Source organism: Xyrauchen texanus, chromosome 6, assembly GCF_025860055.1.
Source record: "Xyrauchen texanus isolate HMW12.3.18 chromosome 6, RBS_HiC_50CHRs, whole genome shotgun sequence".
Lineage (NCBI taxonomy): Eukaryota > Metazoa > Chordata > Actinopteri > Cypriniformes > Catostomidae > Xyrauchen > Xyrauchen texanus.
The window spans coordinates 27,139,622-27,159,539 of record NC_068281.1 but is presented as its reverse complement, the minus strand read 5'-3'; the positions used below and the strand labels follow the sequence as shown (position 1 = coordinate 27,159,539).

Genomic DNA, 19,918 nt, shown 5'->3' with positions numbered 1-19,918 from the left:
CTGTTAAATGGAAAAATGAAAGCATTTACTCATTACTTAATGTATCCTAAACCTTTTTTATTTACTAATTCTGTAATCTTTTTCAACTATTAAACACAAATATCTGGCTGATAATACAGTACCCATAGTTTCTTATGTAAAATTTGATAGATATACCTTGTTGTGAATTGTTGTTGTTGACCTGTAAGACAATATTTTTTCAATAAAATGAGATGAGGTTTTGGATAGAATGGACTGATTTGATAATTAAATTAATTTCAAATAAATATGAAATCAAAAGGGATCAAAACACATGGTTGCAAATGTCAGCATACAGGTACCAGAGAACTGTTTTGTTAGTGTGACATTATTTGATATATGCAGCATACCAGATCCCATGATACCATGAATTCACTGCTGAGCCCAACATATATTAGAGCTCATGCAACATGCTTTGAGAAGCTCTGGTAAGCACCTCAGATGAGATTAGATACTGGGTTAAAGTACCAGAGCAAGACCAGAAGCAAACTTTTCAAAATTTGTGAGTAACAGCATAAAGCAGGCTTAATTCAATTCTCAAACATATGAAAATATATCTAATCTTTCTATCCGGCTTTAAATAAAACAGAATTTAGATCTGTTTTGTAAATTAAGCCTGTTTTAAAAACCCTGAACCCAAGGAATAACCTAGAAGCACCGTAGACAGAAAATGAGGCAGGACTAGTGAATTAAGGGGAGGAGCCAGAATGACATGCACCACACCCGAGCCAAACCACCAACCACTGAAACTTGCTCATTAACTTACTGGTGTTTTGCAGTGTGGTCGGGGAGGGACTGGAAAAACTGTCTTCAATATTCAGAGCAGAATCATTTCATTACTTTTTTTAAAATGTTATCATACTAATTCTTACTCAATGTAATTCGAAATGCTGCAAGTCTTGCTAACAGGGTCATACTTACTCCATTGAGGCCAATCACTCGACCTGGTGGCCCAGGAGGTCCAGGTGGACCCTAAAACACATGTTGTTTAAATAAATAGTTAGATTTAAAGGCATACAACATAATAGCATGATGCCACAAAAAACACAATGTACTTACAGGTGGACCACTTGCATCTCCCTTGTCCCCTTTCCTTCCAACCATTCCAGGCCGACCCTAAAAGAAGAACATTCCAGGGAGTAATAAGAAAGTGTAAACAAGCATTTATGAATGGTAAAACTGCAAAATCAATCAATCAATCAATCAATCAAACTAACCGGTCGACCAGGAATTCCATATCCCCCTTTTTGGCCTGATGGTCCAATTGGTCCCTATAGGTGAAAGTATAAATAAATATTTCTCTATTTTGTAAAGATGGATGGATGGATGGATGGATGGATGGATGGATGGATGTCTCACCACAATCCCGGCCTGTCCAGGGGGGCCACAGTCTCCCTACAAAACACATTTATGTCAATATCAGACTATTGAGGGTAAATTACAAGTTCCAGATCAGGTGTATAGTGTGTTTCAACCTTGCTTCCCTTTGGTCCTCTGGGTCCTCTCAGGCCTGTGATTAGAGAACCATCAGCAGCAATAGATACGCCAGGCTCCCCCTTCTCTCCCTTTCAGATAATACACAGCAAATTAAACTCACATAAAACGTTAGTATGTCACATATGGGTAATTAAGTAAACCATAAAAGTAACCATATGGTGTGACAATTATATAGCAGTTGTAGACACAGCTGCTCAGATTTATGAATACATTTATGAATTAAATGAGCCCACATTAGTAATTAACATTGAAATGTAATTTAAAAACTAGATGGAATAGAGGGGGAGTTTGGTAGAGTAGCTGTGAATGATGAAATGGTAGAAAGACTTCTGATCAGTTTATAAATTCATACCTTCAGTCCCTGAATACCAGCAAAACCAATGTCACCTTTTGGTCCTCTTGGTCCCTGATCATAAAAACATTAAAGCACTGAGTGATTTACACCATCACAATGTACTATTTGCAAGTTTACACAAACACAACTCATTGTAACCTCATTAAAAGCATCTACACAAAACCAAATTTGTTTGTTAAAATTTAAAAGTGGTTTCTGCCACAAAATTATGAGGTGAGAAAAATGTAAGAGCAAATATAGTAACAGCCAGCAAATTATGCACAGATTTATGACAATACTGAAACTGGTTCAAACATGTTAAACAATGGATGTTATACTGATGATTAAGTCAAAAACGTAATTTTTTTAGGTGCAACAGCCAAAGATATTTTCAATGTATAAAGCAGATAGAGATTAATGGCATTCTTACAGGAAATCCTGCTCTGCCAGGCAAGCCCTCAGGGCCCTGCAAAGTGCACCACACAGAGGCAAACAAAACAACATTAACAATATGGCTGTGATGCATGCACAAAGAATATCCCAAATTGCAGATCATGTAGAAAATGCCAAGCATTAAGAAGCTTTGGGCTGCCTGAGGAGTGAAAGTTATTGCAAATGTTGGCTTTTATTAATAAATCCCACAAGCAATCAAACAAGGGCTTAAACGATATTCCACATGCTGCCTGTGCATTCATGAGCATATGCTTTTAAATGTACAAACATGAAGCTCTAACACATTAAATTCTTTTTTAATTTTGTTTTAAGTTTGTGTAATCTTTGGCAGTGAAGATGTAAACACATTTGGCTCCCTCCGGAATCTAAATAATTATAGAAATCCATTAGTTAGGGTGGAGGAGGGATGCCAGGAGAATTACTGAAAAAGTGAGATACTGTAGACAGATTAGATATATCCTTACATATCATGTATCCTTGTGACTACTCCTGTTCACACTTCCCAAATTCAGGTTGAAAGCTGACATTTGTGCTATCCATTTTAAATATGATGTATTTTAATCTATCCAGGGCTGTTGATAGGAAAACAGTGAGCTGCTTTACATACCATAGGACCTGGGGGTCCTCTGATCTTAGTGAGGTTGAATATGGCTGCTGTATCATTTGAAAAGAGCTGAAAGACAAAGTCATTTCATTTCCATCAATATCCTACAAAATGATTGGGATGAATAGTAGCTGAGCAGGTAATAAGATGTAATACTCACATCCTGGATGTTAATAATTGGTCCAGGTGGGCCAGATGGACCAGGAGGCCCTGTGATGTTCAGTCCATCACGACCTCGCTCACCCTGAGTCACAATTAACACAGCAAATTACACAATGCATTATACACAGAGACAATGACTAACTAACAACAATTATCTATTTGTAGCTAGAACTCATTCTAGCTTTATCTACAAAGATAAAAATTTGAAATAATTCTCACATACCATATATCAAGGATAATAATTTTTTTTAAGTGAATATCATCATATATAATTATACATACGATTTGAAAAATATAGGGCAAAGGTCAGGTCAGATTTACAGACAATTATTCAAAATGCATATTCACAAAAAGACACCCCATACCTTCTCTCCTGTACTGCCCTTCTCTCCCTTGGGTCCCTGTTCAAGGCAAGGTAGCAAAAAAACAACAACTACAGTCTCAGCAGACAGGTAACTTTTTGACATTATTTTTGACCTTTTTATGTGCTGGCCACCAGTGTTGGAGGTAACGTGATAAAAGGAACACGTGTTACATAATCAGATTTCTTTTTTTACGAGTAACAAGTAAAGTAACGCAATATTTTTTATTTTAGACCATAATATCTGAGTTACATTTTAAATAAAGTAACGCATTGCTTTTGTACACCTCTACTGTCCCTGTATTGCGAGAAATCAGAAGTAAAAGTATAAAACTTCAGGGAGGAGATGTAGTGCATGATTGGCATTATATTTCTACAAAGTGTGAGGCCAGAGATCATTTAGCAGATAGAGAGACGAGTTACTTCTATTTAAATGAATGGGAGAAATTGGAACACCCAACCAAGAAGATCTAGCACCCAACAGTCAATAGATGTAGAAAAAAAACACTGCATTAAAAAAATCAGTACACGCATTTAGGCAGAGTGATAAGACTATCCACTGACCACAATCCACAGTCTTCCACTGACCACGACATGATACACAGGGTAAAATATTCACTCAATTCACTAACTTATGCAGCCGAACTGCACTGTGTTTCAGCTCCCCGTTACTGGAGAATGGGATTAGAAAAGACTCTGGATCTGTGACTCCAAGCAATGTTCTACACTGATTTTGTAGGCAGAGAAAATGTCTTAGTTTCTAAAAAGCTTCTCGATTTTTTTTTTAGAATAAATAAGTAGTTTGATTCATGAAACAAACCGTTTTTATGACATTTTGGTAGCATTAAAAACAATTCCATTCAAGTTGTATCAACATGCGCCTTTGAAGTTGTGGCGTCTGTACGCACCGTGGATCAACTCAAAACAAACTGCACTGAGATGACTTAAGTGAAAAATATTCATTTATGCATCAGACTTATTCCTTGAACATGTTAGGCTGGCATCCCCAATGAATTTTATCCTGACTTTTGAAAAACATCTTAAGTTGACTCTGGCATTGTCAATGGGCACAGCACATGATGGCAAATATGATGCAGGTTCAAGTGTAGGACTTTGCTGCTTTAGGTAAGACAGTGGTTATTCTTCATTATTCATATTGGTTGCCAAGTTGGAAGAAAAACAAACCATGCATATTCATGTAATTGATTCTTTATGACGTGAAGACCTACTTTCTAAATATCTGTTTGTTTGCTATGTTGTTTTGACATGAGTGTTGTACAGTAGCTAGCATGACCTGTAATGTCTCTTGTATGCAATGTATGGCTTTTTTGTATGGAGTGCATAGCATAGCAGAAGAGAAAGTGGCTGTGAGAAAAAAGTAACGCAAAAGTAACACAAAGTAAAGTAATACTTTACTTTCCATAAAAGAAAAAGTTTTAATTAATTGAGTTAATTTTTTAAGTAGTAACTCAATCTTCTAACAAGTTACTTTTGGCCATATTTAACAAAAATAATGTCTTATTATGAAATACTAATAGCATTGTTGTAATCACTGTTACATGTAATTAAGGTACTTTTTGAAACATTGTTACTGTATATGATCGCTTCTTCAGAGTAATCCAAATACACATAATTTTCCTCTTCTTTTGCTTGTTTGAAATAAATTGAATAAATAAAGCAGAACTCTAACCCTAACTCCTGGTAACCCAGCTAATCCTGGTATTCCATCAAGTCCTGGAGCTCCTGGTTCACCCTGGACAAAGAAGAGATGGAGATCAGGAACACTCTTAATGAAAAAATTAAACAAGACATTATGAAATGAAATGAACTTGAATGTTTTTTCCTTCGAAGGTTGTGTGTTCTCACTGTAAAAATTTGTAACCTGCAACTGTTACCTTAAGGAGCTATCTCTACCAGATCTAACCCTTAAAAAATGGTTTCATTGGTGTAACCTAATTCAGGTGGATTCAGTGATGCTAATTTGACTTGTGTCAAATTAATCAATCAAGATTTTACCACAAAAAGCACTTTTTCAGTGTTCAGTGATAATGCTTTGCTATGTAGGAGGACTGTATTTTTACAGACCTTTACAGACAAACCGGGAGGTCCGTCAGCACCAGGAAGTCCCTACAGGAAGGAATTAGAACATGTATTTGGCCTATAATATACAGTGAGTGCAACTTATTTACACAGACACACACATTTAAACACTCTAAAACTACTAAACGAAATTAGTGAATTAAAAAAAATCCACTAAATGGGATAATGTGAAGGATAAACATTTTCTCTGTGGATATATTAGACCAGCCATAAAGTATTTTCATTTTTTGCCTGTACATTTAATCTTTATAGTCAACAGGATAAAGGCAATACATCTGTGCCAAATCACTATCAAAAGATACACTAAACCAACCTGAGGTCCGTGTGGGCCAGGAAGCCCGGGAGGTCCCTTAAATAGGAGAAGAGAAACAAAAAACCCACATTATAGGTCCATTCAACAAAACTGTACACTTAGGAAACAGAACTCCAACCAGAGAAGCATGCATTCATGCATCCAAGGTAACTCAAACACCTTGATACGTGAATACTAGTGAATAGAACTTGAAAATTATGTTATAGTTTTGATGGTTTTGTACACTCACTTCATGGCCTTTTGAAATTCCTGCTCCAAGAAATAATCCGCTTTCACCAGAACCCTCCAAATCCTGTAGGTATAAAACATCTCCTGTCCTTAGGTCTATAAAATCCATACCAATTCAAAAGCCTCAGAAATGAGAATTAAGGTTTTTAATGAAATGGTGTACTGACCCTGAATAATGTAATGTTTGAAGAGTTTCTAGCTCAAAGATCTGGTATTATCTCTTTAAATTAAAAATGATGTTTTTCAAACAAGCATTGGTTTGTCAGAGAGGAAACTAAAATGCTCTACTATGAAAATTAGGACAGAATTAGAAATACTTATTAAAACAAAGAAAAATACATCAATCTGAAAATGTTTATATAAAAAAAAAGAATTTGGACTTCATGTGGACTAAATAATTTTTCAAGAATACTGACATGGAAAATATTATATTTTACTTTAGTTTCACAGAATATTTTGTCTTAGGCTCTCCCTTTTTTGTATACTTGTTGGGTTAGATTAAATGAATAGCTTTTCTGCTGTATGTATGTGATCCGTCATGTACCGACTACATGAACCATAGAGACTAAGCAGATATGAGCCTGATCTATTTTTAATATCAGATCTCAAGAAACATTTGAGAAAATTTGATTGTCACTTATGGTCTTCTGATAACCCCATTCAATGAAGAAAAAACATTACCCATCAGAGAGATATATCTGATCGATGTGCCAACACATCGCCACAGGTGGCATTTCCAGTTGGTCTTTATATTATTTTGATGGGATGCAAATGCTATTATTCCTGATACATGTGACTGTACTGTACCGGTATATCAAATGTGTGCATGCCAATGTGGAGATTCTCAATGCATTTTTTTTCTATTTGTGACTTCCATAAGGGGGTGTTTATGGAGATGGAATTGTTGCATATAAACATAAAAATGGAAAGAGTTTCACAAATAGAAAGTTGATAAACAAATAAATAAAATGAGATTTGCAAATAAAAAAATTATTTACAAATATATTTTTTAACTTACAAACACAACTCTGTCCAGCATACATTTGTGAATCGCACGCATTTATTTGTTGATCTCTTCCTGTGCATTTGCAGATTGCTACACGCATTTTTCGATTTTGAAACAAATCTAGCATCAATATGTGCACACAAATCTACAAATAGGTGGACTCCACCCATAATCTACTCAAGCCAATCAGATAACGGCCACATTACTTGGACCAATCATAGCACATTCTATCTTCAACCAATCACGCTTTGTTTTACTATCATGGCGGGACCAGAGTCACAGTGCTCTTATGAGCATGGAATCAAGCACATCCAGATAAGCTCCAAGACTCGCCATCAGCGGAATACTGTGATTTCTCACAATTCTAAACATGTGTAGTGTCTTGTTAAATGTCGACAGCTGAAAATTGCCCATTTGTAGAGTGTCCTGATCATTAGCTTTTTAGCCAACCTTAGGCAGGTGGTTTTAATGTTGTGGCTGATTGGTTTATATATACAGTATATATATATATATATATATATATACAGTATATACAGTATATATATATATATATATATATATATATATATATATATATATATATATATATATATATTTTTTTTTTTTTAATAAAACATTCGAGTAAAGATCAGTTAAAAACATTAGCATGTTGTTATCCATAATCTTTTGCATTGATAATCTGAAATCACATCTTTCATCATGAGTTGCCAATCTGCTTCTACTTTTAAAAATGGAACTGGACTTCTGCACTGTAAAATTATTTTTGGAATTTCTTTTTTAAACCTTCAAAGTGTCCATCATGAAGCCACTGCCTGGTGGACCTGGAGGGCCAGGTGGTCCAGGTGCACCCCTTGGTCCCATAGGGCCTATAGTGCCAGGTAAACCTCTCGGGCCAGAATCACCATTTTCACCCTGTATGTGAAAAATTATAAATAAAACAAAAATATAATGGACTTTTCAACTTAATACAGTTTTATGCATTTTGTATTATGCATAACAAACAATGCACCTTTGGTCCAGGAGGTCCTCTTATTCCTTGTTCACCCTATAAAAAAAAGCACCAGATGTATGGCGGAAGCTTTTAATAAAAGTTTCAAATACGGTTTTATATGACATTAAGTGAGTAGTTTCTTCAAGATTCGATCATTTTCATACTTTTGCTCCCTTCGGTCCCTGCGGTCCAAAAGAGCCATCCTGACCAGGAACACCCTTAAAAGATGACAAAGAACACCTGCTTATTATGGGACTAAATACAGTGAATTCTGTAAAGTCAGCAGCCACACCACATTACTGTCATTTGTTCTGTGCACAATATTACATTTACATTTATGCATTTGGCAGACGCTTTTATCCAAAGCGACTTACAGTGCACTTATTACAGGGACAATCCCCCCCAGAGCAACCTGGAGTTAAGTGCCTTGCTCAAGGGCACAATGGTGGCATCTTGGTGGTGCTGGGGCTTGAACCCCTGACCTTCTGGTCAGTAATCCTGAGCCTCAATCACTGAGCCACCACTGCTACATCTATTACATCTAAGCTTTAAGAGGTCTTGAGAAACACTGGTGGGGAATGAATAATTTATCAGCTGGTCTAAGTTACTGAAAATTTTCACACTGCGTTTCATTTTAAGTTGTCTGTGTGCATTAAAAACTGGATCTAATGCAAGATGACAGGACTAACTGGTGTAGTAGATCAGAGATTAATTAATTAAATGTAAACTGACTATCTTCAGAGACTGATTTTTTAACCACTATTTTATAAAGGCAAAGAGAGAACATACTCACAGGAAGTCCAGGCTTCCCAACGAGCCCATCTCTGCCATCTTTGCCAGGAGCACCTGGCAAGCCATGGGGTCCGGGCAGCATACCTTCTGATGGGCTGCTAGAACCAGGGGGGCCAGGTTTCCCAGGAGGCCCTGGAGGACCAGGTGGACCCTGCAATATGACATTTTTCCCTTATATTATTGCCAATTGCAGACACAGATAACTGGTGTTAAAAAGTAGCTTAATATGTGATAATGTTTGCAGATTTGCAAAACATTACATTTTACTCACTTTTAAAATTTCTGTATCAATGTCAGCATCTCCAAATCCAGAACCAAGAGCATCAAATCCATACTGCCATTAAGAATAGAGATAAACTTTAACTGAAAGGATCCACAGTATGAGTAGTTTTAAATCAGACTGCTAAGAAAAACACTATCACACAAGCCACAGGCATCATCTTGAGAAAAAAATACTGTTAAAAATCACATGCTTTGGCAGTAATCCACAGTGTCACAGGATATTCTAAGTATCAATGCAGAGCAACATTTACAGTATGTAAAGCCACACATTGTGTGTAATGTGGAACTCACTGGAACTCTGACTGGTTTGGATGATCCTGGTGGTCCAGGAGGCCCTGGTGGACCAGGTGGTCCAGGCCGACCCTCTCCAGGATCACCCTAATATAAAATAAAAGGTCCGCTTACGTCACATTTTAAGGTTTATAAAAGCAGCAATACTGCTGGCCATAGCAGTAAGTCCTAAAATCATACGTTGGAAGCATTTGGAAGCATCTCAATAGTTTTTTTAAATCACCTTTTCCCCTTTAACCCCAGATTCTCCAGATAACCCCGGAAATCCCGAAGGTCCCCTTTGTCCCTGTATTAAAGAGATACATGGACTGCTGAATTAAGACGTAAAGATGATGTTATGAAAAAAAGACATGCATCTCAAGATTCACATAATTTAGCTACAGTGTATCTTACATTTTACAATGTAGATACTATTAACATCAGACTATGGGCCAAAATACTATACTGTTTAGGCCAAAATTATACACTAAGATACATTTTTACATGATTTACAAACATTTACATGGCTTTCATGTGAATTTCCTTGCAAATGGCAGGGATCAAAAAATTATTTATCTCCTCTATAATACTGAAAAGACTAAAAGTGAACACATGTACTCTATTTGAATGTCAGCTGGGCGTCTCCAATCTGTGGAGCAATGCTGAGGTAATTTTCTTAGTTATTATCATTGTAAAAGGTTCTAACTGAAATAATTTCTAAAAGTGACAATAATATGTGCACATCATTTCAATATCTTGATTTACTCTTATGAAATACTGTATAGTATCCACTTCTAAAGCACCAGAATTTTAAAATAGTCAACAGCTCAGGAAATTACAACTCACTGGTTTTCCTTCTTCACCTTTGCTTCCCTGTAAAACATAGGCAAGGCATTGGAAAAATTATTATGCAAAACATTATCATTAGGATAGTGGGATAGTTCACCTAAAAGTAAAAAATCTGTCATCATTTATTCATCCTCATGTTGTTCCAAACCTGTCTTTCTTCCATGAAACACAAAAAGAGATGTTAGGCAGACAGCATCTGTCACTATTCACTTTCTTTCTTTCGTAATTCACCATTCACTTTCATTGAATTCTTTTTTCCTTTGAATGAATGTGAATAGTGACTGAGGCTGTCTGCCTAACATCTATTTTTGTGTTCCATGGAAGAAAGTCAGGGTTGGAAGAACATGAGGGTGAGTAAATAATGACAGAATTTAATTTCTTTAATCTCATTATGCTGTGGCAGATGAAATGTTTTGTTGTATGTTAAATTTACAGTGCTATCTCTAACCACTCCCTCAGATTAGAGATTAATCAGGGTAAGAGATAAAGGGTAAATCAGGCCAGATTTGACAATATCTGTATAATCATAAGGAGGAAATAAACATACAGGTTGTCCATCTTTCCCTGGTCTGCCTGGTACTCCTGGTGGACCCACTGGACCTTGTGGGCCTCTCTGTCCGGGCTGCCCTGAACGTTTGGGTGGAAGAGGTGGTCCAGGAGGTCCAGGGGGACCCGGAAGGCCTGGAGATCCAGGAGCACCACGCTCCCCCTTTTGCCCCTGGTCAAAATTCTGGGGAAGATCAAGTGGTAAATAATGTATTTTTTAACCATTCTATAAAAGCGTCATCACTCATAATACTTTTACTAATATAGTGCCTTTTTTTCATGATGCGTTTAATTTATACTTACATCACCTGCAAGCTCCCTCTTTTCGTCTGTTTTGAAAGTACCTGAAAGGATTAATAACCAATATCGTAATCATTCAGAGATTATATTTATTTAAATATTGATTTAGTAAATATTCAAATCTATTTACTAATCATAATGCAATTTGGGGTCTTAACCTAATCAAAGGTCTCACCTTGAAGTAGCCTTTCGTCTATAGGGTTCACATGTCCGGAGGAGTTCTCCTCTTCCACTTCAGGTGATACAGTGGGTGGGGCTCGCACAGGAGAGGTGGGTTGATGTGTCTGCAAGCAATAATACATACACCAGAAACATAAACTCTCAATGAACTGTTTACAATTGAACTACAAGATCAATTGGCCATAATGATGAAAAACATGTTTATGAACTGTTGGGCAGCAAATGCTGTCAGCTAATAACTGTATGCTATGAAAACAATATGGTCTTTCTCAAGGGGGGCATTTATTGGCCTAAAAAAAAAAATCCTCCATTGGGCCACATTCAATTATAAGAACAAAGCAAATCTATCATATTCCTACAGTTTGTGAGCTGCTGAGAATGACTTTTATCAAGAGACAACAATAATAGTCTTATAATAATTATGCATTTCAATAACATCCGTACGTTTTCATGTATAAAAAAGTGTGTCTACATATTGATTTCAGTAAAATGCCTAACTGTTCTAAGAACACAGCAGAACTTTTTCCCTACAGTGTGTCAACTGCACAACAACATAGAGGTAAAAATAGCTTATCATATTTAACACAGATCTGGTAATCTGCTTAAATTGGCAAAAAGGACCAATCAAACTATTACCTCACAAACATAATGTAAAAAGCATAACTTCATGAAGACTCATGTGCTGATATAAACTCCATTTACAATGTGTGCTTAAAAGAAGGATTGTCCTTTTTTCTGCAATGCATTTCACATAATGTTGTCAATCAAGAACGATACGCCGATAAATAACTCTCATTTGTGTGTTCCTCATCTCTAGATTATTAATTTAGATCAGCATCAATGCCGATAAAAAACATGGAGAAATTAGCTTTGTTGAAAGCAACTTTGTAGAAATGAATGGAGTCGCATTGATTAGACTGTCTTGACTGACGGCCTATTACGTAAGGGTTGTTTTGGCTCATGACAGTCACCTGTGGTTGGCTGGATGATCGCTCAATTAGCCCAAAAGAAACAAAACGCAAAGAAAACTGTATACAAATCCACCATTTGGTATCGGTATGGGTTTAGCTTGGAAAACTGTGGGACACAAAAATCACCTTTTAAAGAGTGCTACTACGCCCTTGATCTAAACCGTTTGATGCCTCTAGATCTACAAAAATACTGATTCCCTGAAGGGAGAAGGAAGCACTTTGTTTTCTGTTAAGAAAGATAAAAAATGCATAATGTTTGCAAGTGAAATAACATAATTCACTACAAACACAAACATAAAAGACAAACAAAAACAACACTGATCTTTTCTCATGCCAAATATCAAACCCTTTATACAAACTTGACTATTCTGCGGGGGAGAAAAAAAACACTTTTTCCAGAAAAATTTAAAAAATAAATCCTATAAAGCCTGTAGGTGCACTAAAAAGGTATAATGCCTTTTTAATACATATTATTAAAATATTTTCATAAATTTATGTATGGGCAGTTATACTACATTATAAACCTTTTCTATTCATGGTATTCTTCTAAAATGTATAATGCATTATAAGGGGAAGTATTAAATGTAACATATGTATCCATTTATAGTAACAATTATTTATGAGAATTTGTTTAATTGGGGTATTATGTTATGAGGGGCAGTTTAGGTCATAATTCAAACTTTAAATCTCATACACACACAAAACACTCATACATTCACAAGAAATGTTTGCACATACTTACAAAAACACATGCACATTCACATGAAACGCTTGCAAATACACACAAAATGCATGCACATACTCACAAAATACTTGCACATACACAAAAAAGCCTCCCACATACACTGGCGGCCAAAAGTTTGGATTTTGCTCTTATGGAAAGAAATTGGTACTTTTATAAACAAAGTGGCATTAAACTAATCACAATGTATAGTAAGGACATTAATAATGTCAAAAATTACTATTACAATTAGATTATTTTTTTCAGAACTTCTTAAATACTTTAAAATCCTTAAAATCCTCCACGTGCAGCAATGACAGCTTTGCAGATCCATGGCATTCTAGCTGTCAGTTTGTCCAGATACTCAGGTGACATTTCACCCCACGCTTCCTGTAGCACTTGCCATAGATGTGAATGTCTTGTCGGGCAGTTCTCACGCACCTTACAGTCTAGCTGATCCCACAAAAGCTCAATGGGATTAAGATCCATAACACTCTTTTCTTTGTTTCTTTGCCAACTCTAACCTTTTCTTTTTGTTTTTCTGTTTCAAAAGTGACTTTTTCTTTGCAATTCTTCCCATAAGGCCGCAACCCCTGAGTCTTCTCTTTACTGTTGTACATGAAACTGGTGTTGAGCAGGTAGAATTCAATGACATGTGTGGTGTCTATTTCTCAAACTAGAGACTGATGTACTTATCCTGACTGTAGTGTACACCTTTTTGAATTATTTATTTTTATTTCAAGCATTGTATAGCCTTCAATTATTGACAGATGAGCATCTAGAGAAAGCTTTTTTGTCATTTTTTACCAAATATTGTCCTTAAGACATGCCAGTCTATTTACATAAGTTATGTACATAACTATGGATCTATGAGACTGAACGATGACTGTTACCATGGTCTTTTACCCTGACTTATACCATCATCACGAGACTTAATAAGAACAAAGTCAGCTGACTGACTTTGGGGTTGGCTTTACCATATATAAACATCCGTGTAAACAGACCTGGAATGCCTCAGCTCATCCCGAGTGACAAGGGATGGTGACGTCAACGTTCGGTCTCAGTCTTCACAACAGATAGAGTGTAACTCGGCAGACAGCGTGCCCCCTTGAAAAACTGATTCACCAAAAGGTGTTTTCCTACCTTCATACCATTCACCAAATCAAGAAAGTGGGAAATGGCTACAATGTTTTTATTGTATTAGCCTTCCTTTCTGAGTCCAGGAGTGCCTGAATTAAGCAGAGAACAAAGCAGATCCTGAACAAGACATATAAGAGAAGCAAATCAATGTCTTCTCTGCCATCTGGGAACAACCAGAAGCATCCTGTAATGACCCAGTGTTTCCCTCTTGAGAACAACAACTCTTCAGGCCACTCTCGACATATCCAACCCCAGCGGGCCTCCCTGACCACTCAGAGAAAACCACATTCTGCAATGGGTGTTCTCAGCTGACGCAAACAGATCGACCACACTGAGTAGCATTCTGAGATGCTATACTTCTCACCACTGTTGTACAGAGTGGTTATCTGAGTTACCGTAGACTCTGTCAGTTCGAACCAGTCTGGCCACTCTCTGTTGACCTCTCTCATCAACAAGGCATTTGCATCCACAGAAATGGAAGCGCAGCGTAGTTCTAGCTGAAAGACTAGCAGCTGTACATCATCACATCATTAGCTGGGTAACTCCTAGCCAATCGCATGTAAGCCATTGCTTTATAAGTCTGCTCACAATCTATCACATTGCTGTTTCAGTGTGCTAACCAGCAACCTCCACCACCACAAGTTGAGGCCTGTCCCGCACGGGGGTAGGCTCCTCGCCCCTGCCTCCTATCTCCGGCAGGATATGATGGTTCCGAGTACAACTCCCTCGGACCGCCAGACGGGTCCTATGCCAAAGAGAGACAGTACTTTTCTGTTTTACATTCATCAAATAAATGGCATCTTAAACCTCACTCAAGCCTGTGTCTCTTCCTGATAGAACTGATGCTCACTGAATATTTTTTGTTTTTGGCACCATTAAGAGTCAGTTCTAGAGGCTGATGTGCATGACAATCCCAAGAGATCAGCAGTTACAGAAATGCCATGGTCCAATTCACTAAGATCAAATTTTTTTCCCCATTATGATGGTTGATGAGAACATTAACTGAAGATCCTGACCCGTATCTGAATGATTTTATGCACTGCACTGCTCCCAGTGGTTGGCTGATTTGATTATTACATGGATGATTGTTGGTGCTAGACGGGCTGGTTTGAGTATTTGTGTAACTGCTGATCTTCTGGGATTTTCACACACAACATTCTCTAGTATTTACTCCGAATTGTGACAAAAAAATAATAAATACCCAGTGAGGGGCAGTTCTGCAGTTGGAAATGCCTTGTTGATGAGAGAGGTCAACAGAGAATGGCCAGAATGTTCGAACTGACAAAGTCTACTGTAACTCAGATAACTGCTCTGTACAATTGTGGTGAGAAGAATATAATCTCAGAATACTTTCCTGAAATTCGGGTTGGTGCTGTTTTGGCGGCACGAGGGGGACCTACACAATATTAGGCAGGTGGTTTTAATGTTGTGGCACTGTGGGTTGTCCATAATTTTAGTAAATGTGCCATTCCCAGACAATAAGGACATTCTCGATGGCCATCATGAGGATGCATAACAGCATGGCAAACATGGCACAGTGATGAACTCATGATGTGGTCACTGGTCCAAACAAAAGAGGGTCACAATAATTGAAAACCGTTTATAAGTACTCACCTATGATGACAATAGATTCATACCTAAGCTGTGACAAATCACTGTTTTCACCGTCTGGTAGGAGGTACCGAAATATTCGGGCCCTCACGGCCAGACTGTGTAACAGCTTCTTCCCCCAAGCCATCAGACTCCTCAATACTCAGAGACTGGACTGACACACACACACACACACACACACACACACACACACACACACACACACACACACCTGTACACCATCCAACCTTTGCACATGTCCAGAGTTGCACTTTAATTCATTGTCACTTTATAGCTGGCTGCTACCTCAATAACTGCTATGTCCATAGAACATTATTTCATAGTATGTTATGTTTACATTTGGCATTTTAGAAAGTGTCATCTTTTTGCACTACTCAATTGCAAATGTGTACTGGTCGGCGATGGACTGTCTCTCACTATGCCTATTGTCCAGTTCCTTTTACAAATTATTGTACTGTCCCGTATTCTATGCACACGTTGCACGTGCACTTTATGCAGGAATGTTATTTAGTCTGTGTAATCTCATGCGGTTCTGTGTTTGTCCTATGTTGTTTTATGTAGCACATGGTCCTGGAGGAATGTTGTCTCATTTCGCTGTGTACTGTACTAACTGTAAATGGTTGAACGACAATAAAAACCACTTGACTTGACTTTACTTGACTTGCTGGAGAGAGAGAGAGAGAGATAGATGCCAGTTTACTGCTTCCTTCACTCCTACATGTTTTATTTATTAAATTACTTTTTGGCAAATCATTACATGATTAAAATAACATAAAATATAGAGAGGCAAAACGCTACAGAGCTTGTATTGGAGTTTAAAGATATTAAAATATAACAAATAAACACAGTAATGTGCATTTGAGAAAATGTGTTTGCACTTTATATTAACATATACATTAAAAATGACAAAAGAATGAAGATTTACTGTATTATTTCATGATAATAACAAGTAAGTCACATTTATTTTAAATGTTCATATGTGATGTTATGTCTGTGACAGCCCCTAGACCTCAACGCTCAGTGTATACGTCAGCGTCCAAATTCACTCACTCATTTCTTCTTCTTCTTCTTGTTAATGGCCGTTCACTCCTAGGACCATTACTGCTACCAACCGCATTTTAAATCCTACATCCTTTTGCCTAAAAACATGTTGTCGGCCAAGATCATAGAGCTATGTTGTGGATCCAGCATCAGATGGCGCTGCGTGTTCAGCTCCTCCATCCTTTACCAAATCCCCACACAGTCCCTATCAAAGCATTGCACCATATTATATTCTTCTATCTAAACCTGTGACATGTAGAAAGGTAAAAAGTGCTTTATACACCTGTGTATCCGCTAGACCCGAAATATCCTCTACACCTACTAATCTACCCTCAATGCTTTTTACGATGTCGAATGAAACTCTGAATATATGGAATGAAGCTTGAATATATATATAGAATTAAAGTGTGAATATATGGAAGGAAACTCTGAATGTATGGAATGAAAGTGCAAATTTGACAGTTCTTAATGAATAATGTATAGCTAGTTATATCCTTGTTTGTAGACAGGGGCTGCTGTGGGTAGTCCCTGTGAGGTGGAAGGCATGTTTCTCTCTGTAATGTTTGCCTGATAAGCAGGAACTTCCTGGACTGTGAGGTTCACCGCATTCAATCTTCTGCAGTGAAATAGTGAATGAATTTCTTCATCAGTAGAACGGTATTGAATATTGTTACCAGTATTTTGGCCCATGCATGCATTCGCCAGGGTGTTAATTAGCTCGTCATTACTTTGGATTGCTGCCACTAGATTTCATGCAGACTCACTCATAGTTCAACATCTGTGAGTTTAACATCTGTACGGAACAATCACACATGAAAAACACAAGATGGTGCTTTGATGACGTCAGATTTCATCACGTTAAAAGTTTAATTCTATATATTCAGACTTTCCTTTTAAATAATCTCAGGTTTCATTCCATATATTCACACTCTCATTCCATATATTCAAATTTAATTCCATATATTCACTCTTTCGTTCCATTTATTCAGAGTTTCATTCCATATATTCACACTCTCATTCCATATATTCAAATTTCATTCCATATATTCACGTTTCATTCCATATATTCACACTCTCATTCCATATATTCAGAGTTTCATTCCATATATTCAAGTTTAGTTCCATATATTCACACTCTCATTCCATATATTCAAATTTAGTTCCATATATTCACACTCTCATTCCATATATTCAAGTTTAGTTCCATATATTCACACTCTCATTCCATATATTCAAGTTTAGTTCCATATATTCACACTCTCATTCCATATATTCAAATTTAGTTCCATATATTCACACTCTCATTCCATATATTCAAGTTTAGTTCCATATATTCACACTCTCATTCCATATATTCAAGTTTAGTTCTATATATATATATATATATATATATATATATATATATATATATATACTGTATATATGTAAAATTTATAGGCACTTGTGAAAGATATTGCATAGTGAGGATGTCTTCAAAAATAATGCCATAAATTGTTTTCATTTATCACTTAATGTCATACAAAATCCAGTAAACATAAAAAAGCTAAATCAATATTTGGTGTGGCCAACTTTGTCTTTAAACCAATTCTCCTAGGTAGACCTGGCCACAATTTTTCTTGGTTGTTGGCAGATAGGATGTACCAAGCTTGAAGAATTCACCACAGTTCTTCTACCTATTTAGACTGTCTCAATTGCTTCTGTCTCATCATGTAATCTCAGACTGACTCGATGTTCAGTGGGGGGCTCTGTGGGGGAAATGCCATCTCTTGCAGAGTCCCCTGTTCTTCTATTCTAATCTATTCTATTTGCAAAAGTAATGTTTGGTGTCTAAAATGTATTTTTCCTATTGATACACTAAAGCTGAAGATATAAATAACCATCTTAAGACAAATGTTTTTGTGAAACATCTGAAGTGCCTAAAGATTTTGCACAGTACTGTACATATATGTGTGTATATATATATATATATATATATATATATATATATATATATATATATATATATTGCAGACAGTCAAATGCTGTGTGATGCGATGTGTGTAAGGAGGTGCTTTTGCTAAACCTTCTTATGTTTTCTCTTGTTTGTTCCACCAACGATTTCCTCATGTCTGCCTTGGTCTTCTTCATCATCAAAATCACCATCACCACTTCTGTCCCCAGACGCCTACAACCCCGAAAACACACACATGGTGAACCTGCTGTGTACATTACAGGTCACTCTACCACAAGAGGGAGTACCAGCTCAACAAGAATTACACCCTAGGACAAAAAAACATGCATGCTGCTTTCAATGAACTATGAGAAAATTGTCTCATATACTTAGAAAAGGAAGCTGAGGTCAGTGTAGGACTGCTCTGAGACCAATAGCACTAAGTAAAATTCTTCTCAGAGGGGTACAGATTATAAACTGAAGTAGTTCATGTGTAACGCATTATACACAGATTCTCACAGTCATAGAAACCTGGAAACATCAGGGGATGTAAAAAACAAAAGTTTCCCACCAAGCCTGGAAAAGTCATAGAAATTAATACAATCTAAAAAGTCATGAAAAATTCTATAACAAATATACATTTTTGTAGTCATGTTCTAATCTAAGATATTTTATTGGCTAAATTTAGCCCTTGTGTACAGTAAAACTTGCTTAAAAGCCATAGTGATGTCTGCTTTGTGAGCAAATAATCTTTTCAAGCTGTTTTATTGCAAATGACTGAAAAAGCTCTGTGTATTCATTGTATTCATCAAATATGTGGAAACCCTTAAGAAACAGATCATGCACTCACGCCAGGATCATCCTCCTCACACTGTTCTTCAGCCGCCCTGGGGTCTGGTTTTATTACCAGTTGCTGGATAGAGCCCTGAAAAATATAAAGAGTAAAACATGGGGGTTAGTATTTCAGCAGGATAATACAGTGCACCACCAAATTGTTTGCACACTTCACAAATTGTGTAAAATGATTGCTCTGTATATTTTCAGAATACCAAGCCACTTTGTATGCATGCAGGCAGCAGTGAGTTGTATCTGGTTTTATTTCTAACACCAGCAAACAGCTTTCAGGAGTACATGAGCACATATACATCCAGTGCTCTGTGATGTGCCAACAGTGCTAAAAGGAAGATCATAAATGTCAAGCAATTATCAGCAGGCTTT

At 36.8% G+C, this 19,918-nt stretch overlaps 1 protein-coding gene across 3 annotated transcripts in view; it reads right to left on the bottom strand.

Annotated features, from left to right (window-relative positions):
- The window catches only part of col15a1b (collagen, type XV, alpha 1b), an 88,494-nt gene that overhangs the window by 12,760 nt on the left and 55,816 nt on the right, over positions 1 to 19,918 (bottom strand). For 2 of the 3 annotated variants that reach the window (XM_052128930.1, XM_052128932.1), the window contains 29 exons: positions 19,551 to 19,625; positions 18,833 to 18,934; positions 11,282 to 11,390; positions 11,110 to 11,150; positions 10,808 to 10,990; positions 10,258 to 10,284; positions 9,656 to 9,718; positions 9,433 to 9,519; positions 9,131 to 9,193; positions 8,861 to 9,010; positions 8,232 to 8,285; positions 8,086 to 8,121; positions 7,860 to 7,988; positions 6,072 to 6,134; positions 5,843 to 5,878; positions 5,515 to 5,556; positions 5,120 to 5,182; positions 3,434 to 3,469; positions 3,067 to 3,150; positions 2,910 to 2,975; positions 2,280 to 2,315; positions 1,868 to 1,921; positions 1,494 to 1,583; positions 1,378 to 1,413; positions 1,236 to 1,289; positions 1,078 to 1,134; positions 940 to 990; positions 785 to 826; positions 157 to 181 (listed from right to left, as the gene is read on the bottom strand). In XM_052128930.1, the coding sequence (XP_051984890.1) occupies positions 157 to 181; positions 785 to 826; positions 940 to 990; positions 1,078 to 1,134; positions 1,236 to 1,289; positions 1,378 to 1,413; positions 1,494 to 1,583; positions 1,868 to 1,921; positions 2,280 to 2,315; positions 2,910 to 2,975; positions 3,067 to 3,150; positions 3,434 to 3,469; positions 5,120 to 5,182; positions 5,515 to 5,556; positions 5,843 to 5,878; positions 6,072 to 6,134; positions 7,860 to 7,988; positions 8,086 to 8,121; positions 8,232 to 8,285; positions 8,861 to 9,010; positions 9,131 to 9,193; positions 9,433 to 9,519; positions 9,656 to 9,718; positions 10,258 to 10,284; positions 10,808 to 10,990; positions 11,110 to 11,150; positions 11,282 to 11,390; positions 18,833 to 18,934; positions 19,551 to 19,625 (1,954 nt within the window). The remainder of the gene's footprint in view (positions 1 to 156; positions 182 to 784; positions 827 to 939; positions 991 to 1,077; positions 1,135 to 1,235; positions 1,290 to 1,377; positions 1,414 to 1,493; positions 1,584 to 1,867; positions 1,922 to 2,279; positions 2,316 to 2,909; positions 2,976 to 3,066; positions 3,151 to 3,433; positions 3,470 to 5,119; positions 5,183 to 5,514; positions 5,557 to 5,842; positions 5,879 to 6,071; positions 6,135 to 7,859; positions 7,989 to 8,085; positions 8,122 to 8,231; positions 8,286 to 8,860; positions 9,011 to 9,130; positions 9,194 to 9,432; positions 9,520 to 9,655; positions 9,719 to 10,257; positions 10,285 to 10,807; positions 10,991 to 11,109; positions 11,151 to 11,281; positions 11,391 to 18,832; positions 18,935 to 19,550; positions 19,626 to 19,918) is intronic. The other variant, XM_052128931.1, reaches the window with a different exon arrangement.